The 14,858-nt window shown below is 43.5% G+C and overlaps 2 protein-coding genes across 9 annotated transcripts in view; one reads left to right on the top strand and one right to left on the bottom strand.

Annotated features, from left to right (window-relative positions):
• Window positions 1-414, bottom strand: part of Pphln1 (periphilin 1) — a 109,659-nt gene extending 109,245 nt beyond the window's left edge. For 2 of the 5 annotated variants that reach the window (XM_052748718.1, XM_052748724.1), the window contains exon 1: window positions 16-130. The gene's annotated coding sequence lies outside the window, so the exon portion shown is untranslated. Of the gene's footprint in view, window positions 1-4; window positions 131-172 lie in introns of those variants that run through there. The other 3 variants (XM_052748725.1, XM_052748723.1, XM_052748719.1) reach the window with 3 other exon arrangements.
• Window positions 300-14,636, top strand: Zcrb1 (zinc finger CCHC-type and RNA binding motif containing 1). 4 transcript variants are annotated; one of them, XM_052748729.1, is made up of 9 exons: window positions 300-414; window positions 1,216-1,254; window positions 1,392-1,477; window positions 4,098-4,126; window positions 8,747-8,858; window positions 9,160-9,267; window positions 12,096-12,208; window positions 12,299-12,374; window positions 14,051-14,636. In XM_052748729.1, the coding sequence occupies exons 3-9, from the start codon at window positions 1,394-1,396 to the stop codon at window positions 14,180-14,182; spliced, it is 654 nt and encodes a 217-aa protein (XP_052604689.1). In that variant the 5' UTR covers window positions 300-414; window positions 1,216-1,254; window positions 1,392-1,393; the 3' UTR covers window positions 14,183-14,636. The 4 variants fall into 4 exon arrangements, with proteins under 4 accessions (XP_052604689.1, XP_052604686.1, XP_052604688.1 ...); XM_052748726.1 differs by having other exon boundaries at window positions 1,211-1,254; XM_052748728.1 differs by lacking the exon at window positions 1,216-1,254.
• The last annotated feature ends 222 nt before the right edge of the window (window positions 14,637-14,858 follow it).

Below are 14,858 nucleotides of genomic sequence, written 5' to 3'. Positions count from 1 at the left end.
GAACCTGTGTCTTACACTCAAGACTTTGCTTTCCGCCCAAATCCACTGAGTCTCTCCAGGCTCCACCACGAGCGCAGGATCATGCAGACCTCCAACGCGGCAGGAAACGCCGGCCCGGCCACCCGCCCGCCGCATGCGCCCCTCGCGCCTCTGGGGAGAGCAACTCACTCACCTACGTTCTCCGGCGGCGGCTGAAACCCGCGAAGGCAGACGTCCGCTTCCCCAGAAGGCACTTCCGGCGCGGGCGATGACGTCGCCGGGCGCGCCGAGCCCGGGTCCGCGGTCGCCCCGGTTTCGGTGTTACCGGAGAGGCGCTGCTCCGCGCTGTAGCCGCGGATGCTTGCGCGGCAGAGAGTCACTAGGGTTGAGGCCGCCGCGGACTCGCTGCCTCCGCTCACGGCTGTTACGCTGAAGGTAAGCGCCCACGCCACGGCCCCGCGACCCCGGCCCCGACCCCGACCCCGGCCCCGGCCCCGGCCCCGGCCCCGAGGACGTCCAGCCTGCATCGCGGTTCTTCCACCTGAGGAACTTGAAAAGTGACCAGCAGGTGTTGGCTACCTGAGGCTTTCTAGATAATGCCCTCAAACGCTGGCGTGAAGCTCTCTTCCGGTTAATGCGTCCATTGTCATTCCTAAAGCAGATAACTTTGTCATTCCAGGCACCCTGTAATCCTGCCGACCTCTGCGCATTTTAAATCAAAATGTTGAATTCAATTAGGTTTCTAATATAATTTTCCCTGGCCATTTGCAGAGTTGTGAGCACTGAAATTGATTACTGAGCATGCTTATAAATATACAGGTTAATGTCCGTTCAAAGCACGTAATTCATATAATAATGTCATTTCATAAAATGGTTAGGCACCAAATTAAAAATGCCAAAGAACTTTATCGAAATATGAAGCTAAATTTCCCGCGGAAAATCACTCGGGAGGAAAATAATAAGAAAATAAAAACAAGTACCCAAAGTTAACAAAAATGTGACCGGCGTGGTGGCCAACACCTGTAATAACCTGTATTTCAGACATAGATGCAGGAGGTTAGGGAGTTAAAAAACAAGAACAAAAAGGAGGAATTGGCAGGTATCCCTTTCGGAGGTGGGCGGGGAAGCTATGGCGAATACTTGGAAAGCATCTTTTTGCTTTTACCCTAAAAAGACGTAAAAAGTAGCCTCGTGGCTTCTCCAGCTCTTTAAACCTTCCTCTCTTCCGCAGTGCAGCACTACAAGGCTTACATCCGCTGCTTGAAAAGGATTATGGTAATTCACACCCCACCCCCCAAGAACCTACTCTTATCTCTTTAAATGAATGGAGGGTGTGGAGTTCTGCCTTCGTGATTGCCAGTGTTTGGTTTTATTTGGAATTCTTATTCCTGATGGTTTGTTTTCCGTTTTAGAAATGAGTGGCGGCTTAGCTCCAAGTAAGAGCACGGTTTATGTATCCAACTTGCCCTTCTCCCTGACAAACAATGATTTATATAGGGTAAGTTTTACTATCAGTACATCTAACTAGTGAATTTCTCTTTAAGAGAGAAACTGTAGCTTAAGCAAATTACTGCTCCCTGGGAAAATTCTTAATATGTATCTCCTATAAATTTTAGTGAAAATTAGAAATTTTTAATTTCCATAGAGTATTTACACTGCTTTTTGTTCTGTTTTTTTGTTTGTTTGTTTGTTTGTTTTTCGAGACAGGGTTTCTGTATAGCCCTGGCTGTCCTGGAACTCATTCTGTAGACCAGGCTGGCCTTGAAGTCACAGAGATTGGCCTGCCTCTGCCTCCCAAGTGCTGGGATTAAAGGCATGCACCCCCACTGCCTGGCACATGTTATTTTCTTTATATAAAAGCAGTAGTGACCCACGCCTTTAAACCCAGCACTCGGGAGGCAGAGGCAGGCCAATCTCTGAGTTCAAGGCCAGCATGTTCTACAGAGCGAGTTCCAGGACAGCCAGGGCTATATACAGAGAAACCCTATCTCGAAAAACCAAAGAAAATAATATGTGATTTAGAAACAGCTAGATGATGATGTGTGGCTATGATCCTAACACTCTGAAAGCTGAGGCAAGAGGATTGTGAGTTAAAGGCTAGCTGAAACTATAGCAGTATACTATCTCAAACAAAAAACAAGCTCAACCACTTGCCTAGCCTAATTGCACATTCCTGTAATCCCAGCACATTGGAAGCTGAGGCAGGAGGCCAGACTGGGCAATTTAGACCCTGTCTCACAAAAGAGAAAAGGTAAAGAGGGATACTAAATTAGGCTTGGAGGTGAAATTTTAGACTGTGTGGTAAGAAATAACCTTAGTTAAAAGGTTACTGGGGGCTGGTGGTGTAAAGTGGTTGGTATAATGCTTGTTCTGCATGCACAAAGCCATATGCACCACATAAACTAGGCATTGATGGTGTGTATACCTAATGATTCCAGTATTTGGAAGGTGAAGGTTGAATATTGGAAATTCAAGGTCATCCTCAGATACATGGGGACTTTGAGGCAAGCTTTGGATGCATGAGAACCTGTCACAAACAAACAAAAGGTGACTTTTGAATAAAAATGTGAAGCAGGGGCTGGAGAGATGGCTCAGCGGTTAAGAACACTGGCTGCTCTTCCAGAGGTCCCGAATTTCAATTTCCAGCACCCACATGCTGGCTCACAACCATCCATAATGGAATCTGATTCCCTGTTCTGACCTGCAGGCAGCATGGAGGCAGAACACTGTATATATAATAAATAAATCTTTAAAAAAAAAATGTGGCCGGGCGGTGGTGGCGCACGCCTTTAATCCCAGCACTCGGGAGGCAGAGGCAGGTGGATCTCTGTGAGTTCGAGGCCAGCCTGGGCTACCAAGTGAGTTCCAGGAAAGGCGCAAAGCTACACAGAGAAACCCTGTCTTGAAAAACCAAAAAAAAAATAAATAAATAAAATAAAAAAATAAAAAAAAAATGTGAAGCAATAAAAGGCAGTTGTCCAGATGTCTAGAGCATAAGCATTTCCAAAGAGAAAGGGTAATATAAGTAAACTCATGCTCCCCTTGGTTTACAGGCCTGATAGAGGCAATCACTGTAGCCTCACTTGGAAATGAGAACCCATTAGAAAGTTACAATTCCATAGGAAACTGCTGGGCCTTGGAATCTAATGTTGCTAACACTGACCCAGAACTCAGCATTTCATTATGAAACTGCATGTGATAAGATGTTCTAAAAGCCCTTTCTTAGGAATATTATTTCGAAGCATTAAATAATAGGTCAGAACTATAAATATCTAGATATTTGCTGAAACTATAGAAATGGATAAGTTTGTTAGGATGTATGTAGAAGTACAAGGGGAGAAAAGGCCAGCTATAAAGTCCCACCATTATACTAACGATGGGTCAAGGACTGCACCTCTATAAATAAAAAGATTTTTGTTTTTGATCTTTGCCAGTGGGGTCTTGCTTTGAGGCCAGGGCTTGTCTCAAACTCATGGTCTTCTTGATCTTCTGCATGCTAGGATTATAGCCATTTATCAACGCTCCTGGCTGGAGATGCTTTATTTTTTATTTTTTATTTATTTATTTATTTTGGTTTTTTGAGGCTTTTTTTATTATAGGAAGCTTTTGGTAATGTATGCAGCCAGAGTCGTCTGTCTTGAAGCAGTTGATTGTTTAAGTCTTTGTTGTTGTGACATCCACAGCACAGGTTAGCTGGAGCTCTGGTGGGGTTGATGGTCCCAGAGATAGATCGGGAATTCAGCCGCTCCCTAGTGTATGTGCCATAGATAACTCTAAGGACATGTTGATGTTCTTTCTCTCTGTCCACTCCCTAGAAGGAGTTTAGGAACCCAAGCAGATTACCTTTAACTCCAGGAACTATATTATTCTAGTCACTTAGAAAATGTGTGGTTTGTTGATTCAGGGTTTTGCTGTGTTGCCCAAGGTGGCCCCTAAGTCATGCTCCTCCTTCTCAGTCCCCTCGGGGTAGGAATATTTCATGTAAAGCTGTTGTATAGACTAAAGATTGAATTTTTTCATAAAAATATAACAAAGAATGTAGTCAGTGTGTACAATCAGAATATTTAATTTTGGTAAATAATTTAAATTATAAATTATTCTGTGATCTTTTGTTTCAGATATTTTCCAAGTATGGCAAAGTTGTGAAGTAAGTATTTACATTACAAGATACTTGGTTAAATAAAAATACTATTGTTAACATTTTTACAGAAAGTTCAATTATTTTTCCATGAAATAAGTACCTGATAGTTTTCATATCATACATAAATGACTATGTATTATTATAAAGATGTAATAGTTTAATAGTATTGCTTCGATAGTGCTGAGAACTGATCTCAGGGCCTCAGACTTACTAAGACCATTCCTAACCTCTGAGCTACATATCTAGCTCCTGAAGGTTGTCAGAGCTTATTCTTATGCAGTGTAGAGATTAGCTGGAAATGCCTAAGGGGAAGTTACACTGGAGTAACATTGTCTCTGTGCTCAAGGTGGTATCAGGCCACTGTTAAAATGGTATCGATATCTCTACAGCCAAAACTTTGGACTGGCTGTAGACCTGTCCCCCACCCCATGAATTGACACTTGAAACATTCATAACCTCTGTTGACCTGTGTATAATGGGCTATCCCCAGACTACTTAGACACCAACACTAAACCCAGTCATAACTCCTGACTAAGAAGTGCTGTGATTTCAAACCCACGTGTAGTTTTATTTATTTATTTAGATTTTTTGAGACAGGGTTTCTCTATATAGCTTTGGAGCCTTTCCTGGAACTCACTCTAGCCCGGGCTGGCCTCCAACTCACAGAGATCCACCTGCCTCTGCCTCCTGAGTGCTGGGGTTAAAGGCGTACGCCACCACCTCCCAGCCCCCTATGTAGTTTTAAAGCAGTAACTACAGCAGCATTTTATAACTCCTTGGAGCACTTCGGCAGGACTACTTGAATCTGTTTTACTGGGCTACAATCCTCATTAGCTCCAAGTTGATTTAATTCTCTTTGTTGTAGACCAGTTTGATGTTATTCTCAGCCACTAGGGGAATGAGAGCAAATTGAGTTAGCGAGGCTAAAATCTGTAACTACACCACGGAAGAAACCTGGAACAATATGGTCACATAGAAAGGCTCTCTGTTCGTCCTTGAAAGACCATTTGGGAGTTAAGTCAGTTATGCTTGGTGTGAATAAGGACTGGATGTAGAAGAAGGATGTGTTGGGGTGGCCCCTTGTTTTCAGGACAGTGTCTGCTTCGCAGTGTATGCTAGAATGATTCCCTCATACCTACCCTGCATCTGAAAACAGTGCTACTCTACCTCTTTCTGCATGCCAGGAACACAAGGTCATTACGGATTTGGTTGGTTTGGTTTTAGGTCCTTGCTGTGATATTACTTTTCCATTACTAGAGAAGAGATCTGTAAGTGAGCTCCCTATTGTGACTGGTTTACAGTGCCTCCATCACTAAACTTGCCCTTTCCTAGGGGCGCATGCCTTCTCTCTTGTCTGTAGTGTTCATTGCCCAGCCTGAATATAATAGTGGCCGATTGTCCAAGTGAGTAACCATGTAGGTGTGCCCTTGTAGAAAATTTTCTATGTGTGTGGTTTTGTTCAGGGCACGATACACAGGTGACATTGTAGCATAAAAAGACTTCACGTTAGATGAGTTGAGGCATTACCTGTATTAAACAGATAAATGAAGGAGAATGTACTTAGTAGAAAGGAGAAGGAATTTCCATGGAATGTATTAGGACAGATACAGAATCTTAAACCTTGTAAATAAGGCAAATTTTAAAAAGCAAGGATTGGGAGGTGGAAGCAGATAGGAAACATGTCAGTAGACTCCCATCGGAGAGGCACTAGCCATGCTGCATGAACCCAGTGCTCCCCTCACTGTTTCAGAGGAGAAGGAGCAGTGACAGAGAGGAGTGGGAGCCAAGAATAGTGAATTCCAGAAAAAGCACCAGGGATGGAGCCAACTGCGGTGTGCTGCTGTAACGCCAGTTGTTCAGAAGGCTGAGGCATGGAAATACAGACTTCAAAGCCTGACTCACACAAGGAGACTCTTGTCTCAAAAGATGTTCGACTGGTGTTGAAACCCTCACTAAATCCCATGATAGCCTACCAGAGCCACTGTGCCCAGTTTTCATTAAAAAAAAAAATGTGTTTACCCTAACAAGAAATAATTTTCTTTTTTAAATAATTCATTATACTTTATTTTATGTGCATTGGTGTGAAGGTGTCAGATCCCCTGGAACTGGAGTTACAGACAGTTGTGAGCTGCCATGTGGGTGCTGGGAATTGAACCCAGGTCCTCTGGAAGAGCATCCATGCTCTTAACCGCTGAGCCATCTCTCCAGCCCCCCAAAATAATTATTTGCTATGGACTGCTGAATCCCAGCTTATAACTAGTAAAAGGTCAGTATTGACAACCCCCAGTTATTTGAGATGGTGTATTTTAAATTGTTGTTACCCAGTGTGTGTGCCTGTCTCTGGAGGCCAAGGGTTGACGTTGACGGTTTCCTTGATTGCTCCAGCTTTTAAAGAAAGTTTTATTACTGGAACTGGAGCTCACTAGTTCTGCTGCCTGACCAGTAAGCTTCAGGGACCCACCTGTCCACCTGTCTCCTCCCCCAACACACACACACACAGTGAGGTCATGGAGGTACACCAAGAAGCCCCGCTTTTCTGTGGGTATTGGGGATCCTCACTAAACTCAGGTCCTTGTGCTTGCACAGCAAGGATTTTCTGACTGAGCTCTCTCTCGGGGTTTGGCTGGCTCTTGATAAAGCCAATGACTTGAGACACAAACAGAAGAAGACTACATTCATTAACCAAAGCATGGAGAAGTAAGAGCCTTGTCTGAACTCTGGGGAGTAGACTGGTTATACATACAGACAACATTGCTGAACAACAGGAAAGGGGAACTCTGGTGCCACCTCTCTCTCCCATTTTAGAGTCTGGTGTTTTCAGGCACAGTAAAGAGTAGCCTAGGAAAGGGTACAGAAGAGACAGAGACACTTGGAAGACAGATTTGGTCAAGCCTTTCCATCCTGTTTAATGGCCTGTCAACTGCAAGACCAAGTCAAGAGTTAATACCTTCAGGCCACTGAAAAGTAACCTAGGCAACTGTCACCATCACCTCCTCAGCAAAGATGCAGTCTGCAGAGAAGCTGTTGGGAGACAGATAATTTACTGTCTCACTATCCAGAATTAGTGGTTTTAAAGTCAGCTAAGAGTGCGTGCAGCTAGGTTTAACCTTAGTCATAAGAACAAAGTATCTAGTGAAAATAGCAGACCCACCTCCCCCTGCCTTTTGTTTGTGTGTGCACACCCCTGGCATATGCATATAGAGAAGAGAGGAGGGCCTCAGGGGTCCTAGATCTCCCACTCTCTAACTTACTCCCTCAAGACAGGGCCTTTCACTAAACCTGAAGTTAACTGTTTTTGCTAGTCTTGCCTGTGACCTCCCAAGATACACGAGTTTCTGCCCGCCAAGACTGAGGGTACAGGCATGTGCAGCCATGCCCAGCTTTTACATGAGTGCTGGGAATTCACACTCATGTTTGTACAACAAAGCACTGTTACCTGCTGAGGAGATTCCTGTATCCACGCGTACCTGTCCTTAGCATTTCCACTTGCTCTGTAGCTTGCACTCTCTTGACTGTGTGAATGTATACATGTATGTATGCCATTGTTTTTAAGTTATAAGAGCTAGTTGAGACAAGCCTAAGCTAAAGGCCAAGCTTTCCTAATTAATAAGTTTCCTTGTCATTATTTGTGATCTGGTGGCCAACAAAAGGCTTGCTACAGTCTCAGGCTAGAGAAGTGGCTCAGCCATTAGGAACACTGAGTACTCTTCCAGATTACCCAGGTTTGATTCCCAGCACCCGCTTGGCAGCTAATAATTGGCTGCAATTCCAGTTCCCGGGGCACCTGGCACTCAGGCACTACACACACATGGGACACAGACATACATGCAGGCCAAATACCCATGCACATAAAATAAAAATTGCAAGTAAATAAATAATACAGGGTCTCACTGCATACCTCAAGCTAGCCTTTAGCTTGGTACAGTCTTCCTGCCTTAGCCTCCTGAGTGTTGGCATTCTAAGCACGTGCCACCACAGCAGATTCAAACAGTGTTCTTCTAAATTACACTAAATGACATGTGATTAGCAATCCCTGTAACCTGGGGGCACTGAGGTAGGGCTAAGGACCACTAATGTGGAGACTCTGAAATAGAGACACTTGGATCTAAAACTTGAGAAAAACAGTAAATCATTTTGCTCTTCGTATACAGGAGAATACCTCAGCCTGTGTTTTGGGTTTTTCAAGGGAAGAGTTAGTAGGAAGAAGACAGGCATTTTGATAGGCAGTTGATGATGATGTAACAGTTGCAGCAGCCTCTCTTCACGGGACCCCTCAGGCTCTGTTAGCGCCCAGCTCTAGCTGTGCTCTTCTGTAGTCTGTGTCATTCTCTCATTCCCATCTCCTTGATCCCTCCGGACTTTGAGGAGTGGGATGGTTTAAATCATTCTTCTTTAGAAAGATCTCCTAGCCTAGGCTAGCCTCAAGCTCTCCAGATGAGAATGACCCTGAACTCCTGTTCCTTCCTCCTTCCTCTACAGAGTACTGGGATCACAAGAATCTATCACTAAGCGTGATTTTTTTTCTCTTTTCAAATGTTTCATTATTTAACCTTATAAAAATAGTCGCGAGTTTCCTGAGTATGACAAGTTTGTGTCTTATTTTTAACTGGTTCTTTGTGCTTTAAGGGTTACTATAATGAAAGACAAAGACACAAGGAGGAGTAAAGGAGTTGCATTTATTTTGTTTTTGGATAAAGACTCTGCCTTAAACTGCACCAGAGCAATAAATAACAAACAGGTAAGCCGTTCATTTCACCAAGATTGTAACCCAAAAGTCTGTGTTCATCTAAACCAGAAGCTATGTGTGGGGCTGCAAGAGATCATCACATCTGTTTAATAGCTGTAATTCACGAGTGGCTACCTTTTGGGAAAAGATGTCAGCATTGTATTGGGTTATCAGAACATTGGAAGAATCTTAAGAAAAAAGTACGACATAGAATATATCACATATTTATTACAATAAGAATTGAGGAGCTGGTGTCTGGTAACTAGGGCTTGGTGAACTACATCCTTTGTGTTTACATTTTTCTCTGATTTAGTTATTTGGTAGAGTGATAAAGGCAAGCATCGCTATTGACAATGGAAGAGCAGCTGAGTTCATCCGAAGGCGAAACTACTTCGATAAATCTAAGTGTTATGAGTGTGGGGTGAGTAAACGTAAAACTCGGTAACTTCTGTAGTAGAAAGTGTTCTTCATATTAGTCTTTTAGTGGTGCCCAAGGGGGCGGGGGTGGGGGGGGGTATGACACAGGGCTCCAAATGTCCCGCCTGCTCTATCACTCATTCCCTTTTAGCAGGAGTCTCTGAACTTGGGCTAAGCTAGTGACTTGCAAACTGCAGCAGTCTCATCTCTACACACAGAATGCTGAGGTTACAGGCACACATAGGACCGTGCCTCGCTCTTTTTTTATAATGTGAGGTCTGGGCATGTGAACTGTGGTCTTCATCCTGTGCACCAAAGCACCCTCACCTGCCATGTCATCTCTCCAGCCTCCCCATAATCTCGCTTTTGTTAAGATTGTTTTCAGTTTGTTTGAGACAGGTCTAATGTAGCACAGGCTGACTCAGATTCACCATGTAGCAGATGATGACCTTGAATTTAAGATCCTCTTGCCTCCAGCTCCTGAGTCCTGGGATTATAGGCATGTTCTACCACTTGTAGTTTATGAGTTACTGAAGATCAAATCCAAGGCTTTCTGCATGCTAGACAAGCATTCTTCCACCCTCAGCTCCTCACCAAAATTTTTCTGGCTAAAACCAGGTTATGAAAGCAACTTTACTTGAAGACTGTAAACTCATCTGAGTAAACATCATTGAAATGTAGTATTCAGGGGCCAGCAAGATGACTCAGTGGGTAAAGGTGTTTGCCATGCAAGCCTAATGACCTGAGTTCAATCCTTGGAACCCACATAAAGGTGGAAGAAAACCTAATCCACAAAGGTGTGTAGTTGGTTGTTTTAACTCTGACTCTTTTGGGGGTCCTACCACCCAGCTCCCAAATAAATACACAGAGACTTAATTCTTTTTTATGAATGCTCAGCCTTAGCTTGGCTTGTTTCTAGCCAGCGTTTCTTAACTTAAATTTCCCCATCTACCTTATGCCTCTGGGCTTTTACCTTTCTCTCACTTCTGTATATCTTACTTTCACTCTTACTCCATGGCTGGCTAGGTGGCTGGCCCCTGATGTCCTCTTCCTTCTCTAGCTGCTGCTTTTCTCCTCCCAGATTTCTCCCTCTATATATTCTGTCTGTCTTTGGAAGCCTCAAAGCCCACCCATATGGCACAGCTCCAATAAGGCCACACCTTCTAATCCTTTCCAAACAGTTCCACCAGTTGGGGGCCAAGTATTCAAATACATGAGCCTATGTTGGCCATTCTCATTCAGACAACCACCTCCTCTCCAGCTGCCATTCCTTACCACTGTTGGCCAAGAAAAGATAATATTGTAGACAGGTAGGTAGATAACGAGAAAGGAAGTAAATATGGCATGAGCGAATACTAATTTAGTCAGTTCATGTTGTTAAGTCCTGTTAAAAGATTCTTTTGAAAGGAATCTAAAGTCCTAAGTTGTGTTTGTAAAAAGAACAGTGCTGGCTGAGCATAGCAGCACAAGCCTATAGTCAGTCCCAGCAGTCAGGAGGCTCAGGGTTATCCTGAGCTACATGGTGAATTCTTGGCTAGCCTAGGCCAGAGAGACTCTCTCTCCATTAGGTCTGTTTGTTTGTTTAAGAATTTCCTTACTCTCCACATTTATAGCTAATACACATCATCTGAGAAATGCTAAATAATGTGCGAATCAAATATTCCTTTTGATGTATGGGTTTAGACAGTTTTTTTTTTTTTTTTTTTTTTTTTTTTGGTTTTTCGAGACAGGGTTTCTCTGTGTAGTTTTGTGCCTTTCCTGGAACTCACTTTGTAGACCAGGCTGGCCTCGAACTCACAGAGATCCGCCTGCCTCTGCCTCCCTAGTGCTGGGATTAAAGGCGTGCGCGCCGCCGCCGCCGCCGCCGCCGCCGCCGCCGCCACCACCACCCAGCGACAGATTTGTTATTGTCATGCTTTGTACATTCTTGTTATTTATTGTTTTGGGTCTTTTGTTTATTTACTTCGTCTCATGATGTAAACTCAGCTGACCTAGAACTCACTGGGAGACCAGGCTGGCCTCAGACTCAGATCTGCCTGCCTGTGTCTCCCAAGTGCTAGGATCAAAGTTGTGTGCCACACACCAGGGTCAGTACTTTTTATTTTAAAGACAGTGCCTCGAACACAGGCGAGCCTTAAACTTGTTATATGCAGAAGATGGTGTTAAAGCTCTGAGCCTCTTCCACTTCCAGCGTGCGGGGATTACAGCCGTGAGCCACCACCCTTGGTTTACATGTTGCAGGGGAGTCAAACCCAGTGCTTTGTGTATGCTAGGACAGGCACTGCAGCAACTGAACTACAGCGCACACCCACTCTGTACAGTTTTATAGTTCTTTAATCCCCCCCAGAAAACAGTCTGTTTTTTAAGATTTATTTATTTATTATGTATACAGTGTTCTGCCTGCATGTGTGCCTGCAGGCCAGAAGAGGGCACCAGATCTCATTACAGATGGTTGTGAGCCACCATGTGGGTGCTGGGAATTGAATTTAGGACCTCTAGAACAGCCAGTGCACCTAATCTCTGAGCCATCTCTCCAGCCCACCTCCACTTGTTTTTAAAGCTGAATATTCAACAATATCTTACAAGTTAATAGAAATAATTTTATCCCCATTTATCAAGCTCATCTAAAACTTTTATTCGAGTTGATGATCCATTTAAATTTAGAATTCTTTTGTATGGTGAAAATTGAGATTTAAAATGCTTTGAGGAGCCCGGCGCGACAGGATACTGTTTGCTGGATTCTAGCCTTTCAGTCACAGGGCCAGCGCAGGTTTCTATCCTAACAGCAGCTCTAGTCTCTTTCTTTCTTTCTTTTTGAATGTGAAACAAAAGGAAAGTGGACACCTAAGTTATGCCTGTCCTAAAAACATGCTTGGAGAACGTGAGCCTCCAAAGAAGAAGGAGAAGAAGAAGAAGAAGAAAGTCCCCGAACCAGAAGAGGAGGTGTATGTATAGTGTGCTCACTAAGATGATGTGTTGTTGGCCTTTTTAGTGGTAGCTGACTGCATCTCAGTTCTTTCTCTTTGCTGACCCAGTGAAGAAGTAGAAGTGAGTGAAGAAGAAGGGGAGGATCCGGCTCTGGACAGTCTCAGTCAAGCCATAGCATTCCAGGTACTGATGTTCTGAAGGGACTGGTGGCTGGGGACTTAGCTCAGTGACGCACCACTCGCTAGGCAGGGCAGAGGAAGGAAAGGAGATGGTTGATAGTGTGCAGTTTAGTGTCCCGTTGATTTGTTTAACTGAGTGAAGCGACAGCCTTTGATCCTGCCTGCCTGGGAGACCCTGTCTCAGAAAAAGGGGCAATGCAGTAGGCATGGTGGTCCATGCCTGTGAACTCAGAAAGAGGGAGAATGTAGTAGGCATTCGTAGGTCCGTGCCTGTGAACTTGGCACTCAGCAGGGTAAAGCAGGAAGATGGGTTTGAGCCTGGCCTGGACTACAGAGTAAAATCCTGTTTCAAAAATTGAATAAAACAATACAAAAATGTATAAGTAATACAGGGCACTGTGGTGTGCTTCGTGTTATAGTTTATATTCTTATATCACTGTATTGATCACCTTATGATGGCAATTTCTGTGTTCCCTTTCACTTATAAATTTGAGGCAACACATTATTCTCAGATCTTATCTGAATGAAACATTCTCATTCATTCTTTCTAGACTGTAAGGTCCCATGTACTTTTAGCATATTATTAATCTGTCTTCATTACAAAATTGGGTGGAAGTATTGGATCACCTCAGTGGTTCTCGGCCTTCCTAACACTGCAACCCTTTAATACAGTTCCTCATGTGGTGACCTCCCCAATCATAAAATTACTTCATTGCTACTTTGTAACTATAATTTTACTACTGTTATGAATCATAATGTAAATATATGATATGCAGGACAGGATATCTGATATGTGACCTCCAAAGGGGTCACAACCCACAGGTTGAGAACCAATGGATTAGCTAGATGTGTTATCACATCTGTAATCCCACATGTGAAGTAGAGACAGGATCAGGAATTTGAGACCAGTCTGGGTAAAATTATTGTTTCAATTAAAACAGCAGTTTGATTTAAAATGTCTGTAGCCTATCTAGAAAGAATCTTTAGCCGGGCGGTGGTGGCGCACGCCTTTAATCCCAGCACTCGGGAGGCAGAGCCAGGTGGATCTCTGTGAGTTCGAGGCCAGCCTGGGCTACCAAGTGAGTTCCAGGAAAGACGCAAAGCTACACAGAGAAACCCTGTCTCGAAAAACCAAAAAAAAAAAAAAAAAAAGAAAGAAAGAAAAAAAGAAAGAATCTTTAGAAATTGCAGATGGAGCTAATCATCATATTACACACTTGTGTTCTCACCTGAGAAGGTTGAGGTAGGAGATCATGAGTTCAAGGCCAGCCTGAGCTACATAGTAAGCCTCTGTTTCAAAACAAACTGGAAAACAAAAATGGCTAGAGGTTCAGGGATTCGGTTTAGTTGCTGGCGTGCACAGTGCCCTGGGTTCTATCCGAGCACTGCACAAGCCTTGGGGGGATGCAGCCCCAGCATTATGGAAGGAGGGGCAGAAGGCTAAGAAGTTCAAAGTCCTCCTTCTATCATAGGGAGTAAAATGCTTCTCTCTCGGGGTGGGGGTATGCAGGGAACTTCCCTGGGATAAATTTGAGTAGGACCATGATGGGGACCAGTTTGTCAGTATGACCTAGAAAGGTGGAAATTATTTGTGTTCTGGTTTTTCCATAGTAATTCCTTTGAAATTAACATGGTGTACCATAAATAACTGGTTTTGTTCTGCTTCCGAATCTATTACAGCAAGCCAAAATTGAAGAGGAGCAAAACAAATGGAGACCCAGTCCAGGGGGTCCCTCAACCTCAGATGATTCTAGACGACCAAGGATAAAGAAAAGTGCATATTTCAGTGATGAAGAAGAACTTAGTGATTAAAATTGTATTTATTTTGTAAATATTATTCAAATAAAATCTTACTGTACAAAATGCAGCTGTGGACTAGAGATTGTTTTTAGTATTTGAGTATGTAAGAACACTTAAATCCAAATATTATTTACTATAATGTAGTTCAAAAGAAATTTTAAAATAATTTTTAAATACCATGTTTCTAACTTGCCTTAGTGTGGTGGCCCACAGAGGGAGAGTTCCTAGTGAGACCTTACTCAAGGTCAGAGAATCTGGGCTTGCTTTACCCAGCAAGGCTGCATAAGGGGATGATTTGGCCAGGGGCATGTTTACTGGGTGTTTGGAAGTGTCTCCACTTGGTTGTATGTTGTGCTTTGATCTTGATAGAGGGAGGTCTTTTGCCCTCTCCTTGGCATATTATAAAAAGCCCTTTTGAATAAAACTCTGGGTGGCTAGGTATTGACCCAGGGCCCTCCCAAAGCTATCCTGTGTCTCTGTCTTTCTTATTGTCTCTATCTTTCTACCTAATATTTCCTCATTCTTCTCTCCTCCACCCAAGAACCTTTTGATAGGTCAGAGCTGGACTCCAGCAGACTCCACACCTTAGCACAGTGCAAATATTAAATTTGAAAATCCAGTATCTAAAATGTTCCAGACTTTGAGCACCAACATGTCTCACGTAGGAATATGAAATTATTTCACAAAC

The sequence above is a fragment of the Peromyscus californicus genome, unplaced genomic scaffold (assembly GCF_007827085.1).
Source record: "Peromyscus californicus insignis strain IS unplaced genomic scaffold, ASM782708v3 Scaffold_20__1_contigs__length_68692818, whole genome shotgun sequence".
Classification (NCBI taxonomy): domain Eukaryota; kingdom Metazoa; phylum Chordata; class Mammalia; order Rodentia; family Cricetidae; genus Peromyscus; species Peromyscus californicus.
The sequence above is the reverse complement of the archived record's forward strand: the minus strand, read 5'-3'. Positions and strand labels throughout refer to the sequence as shown.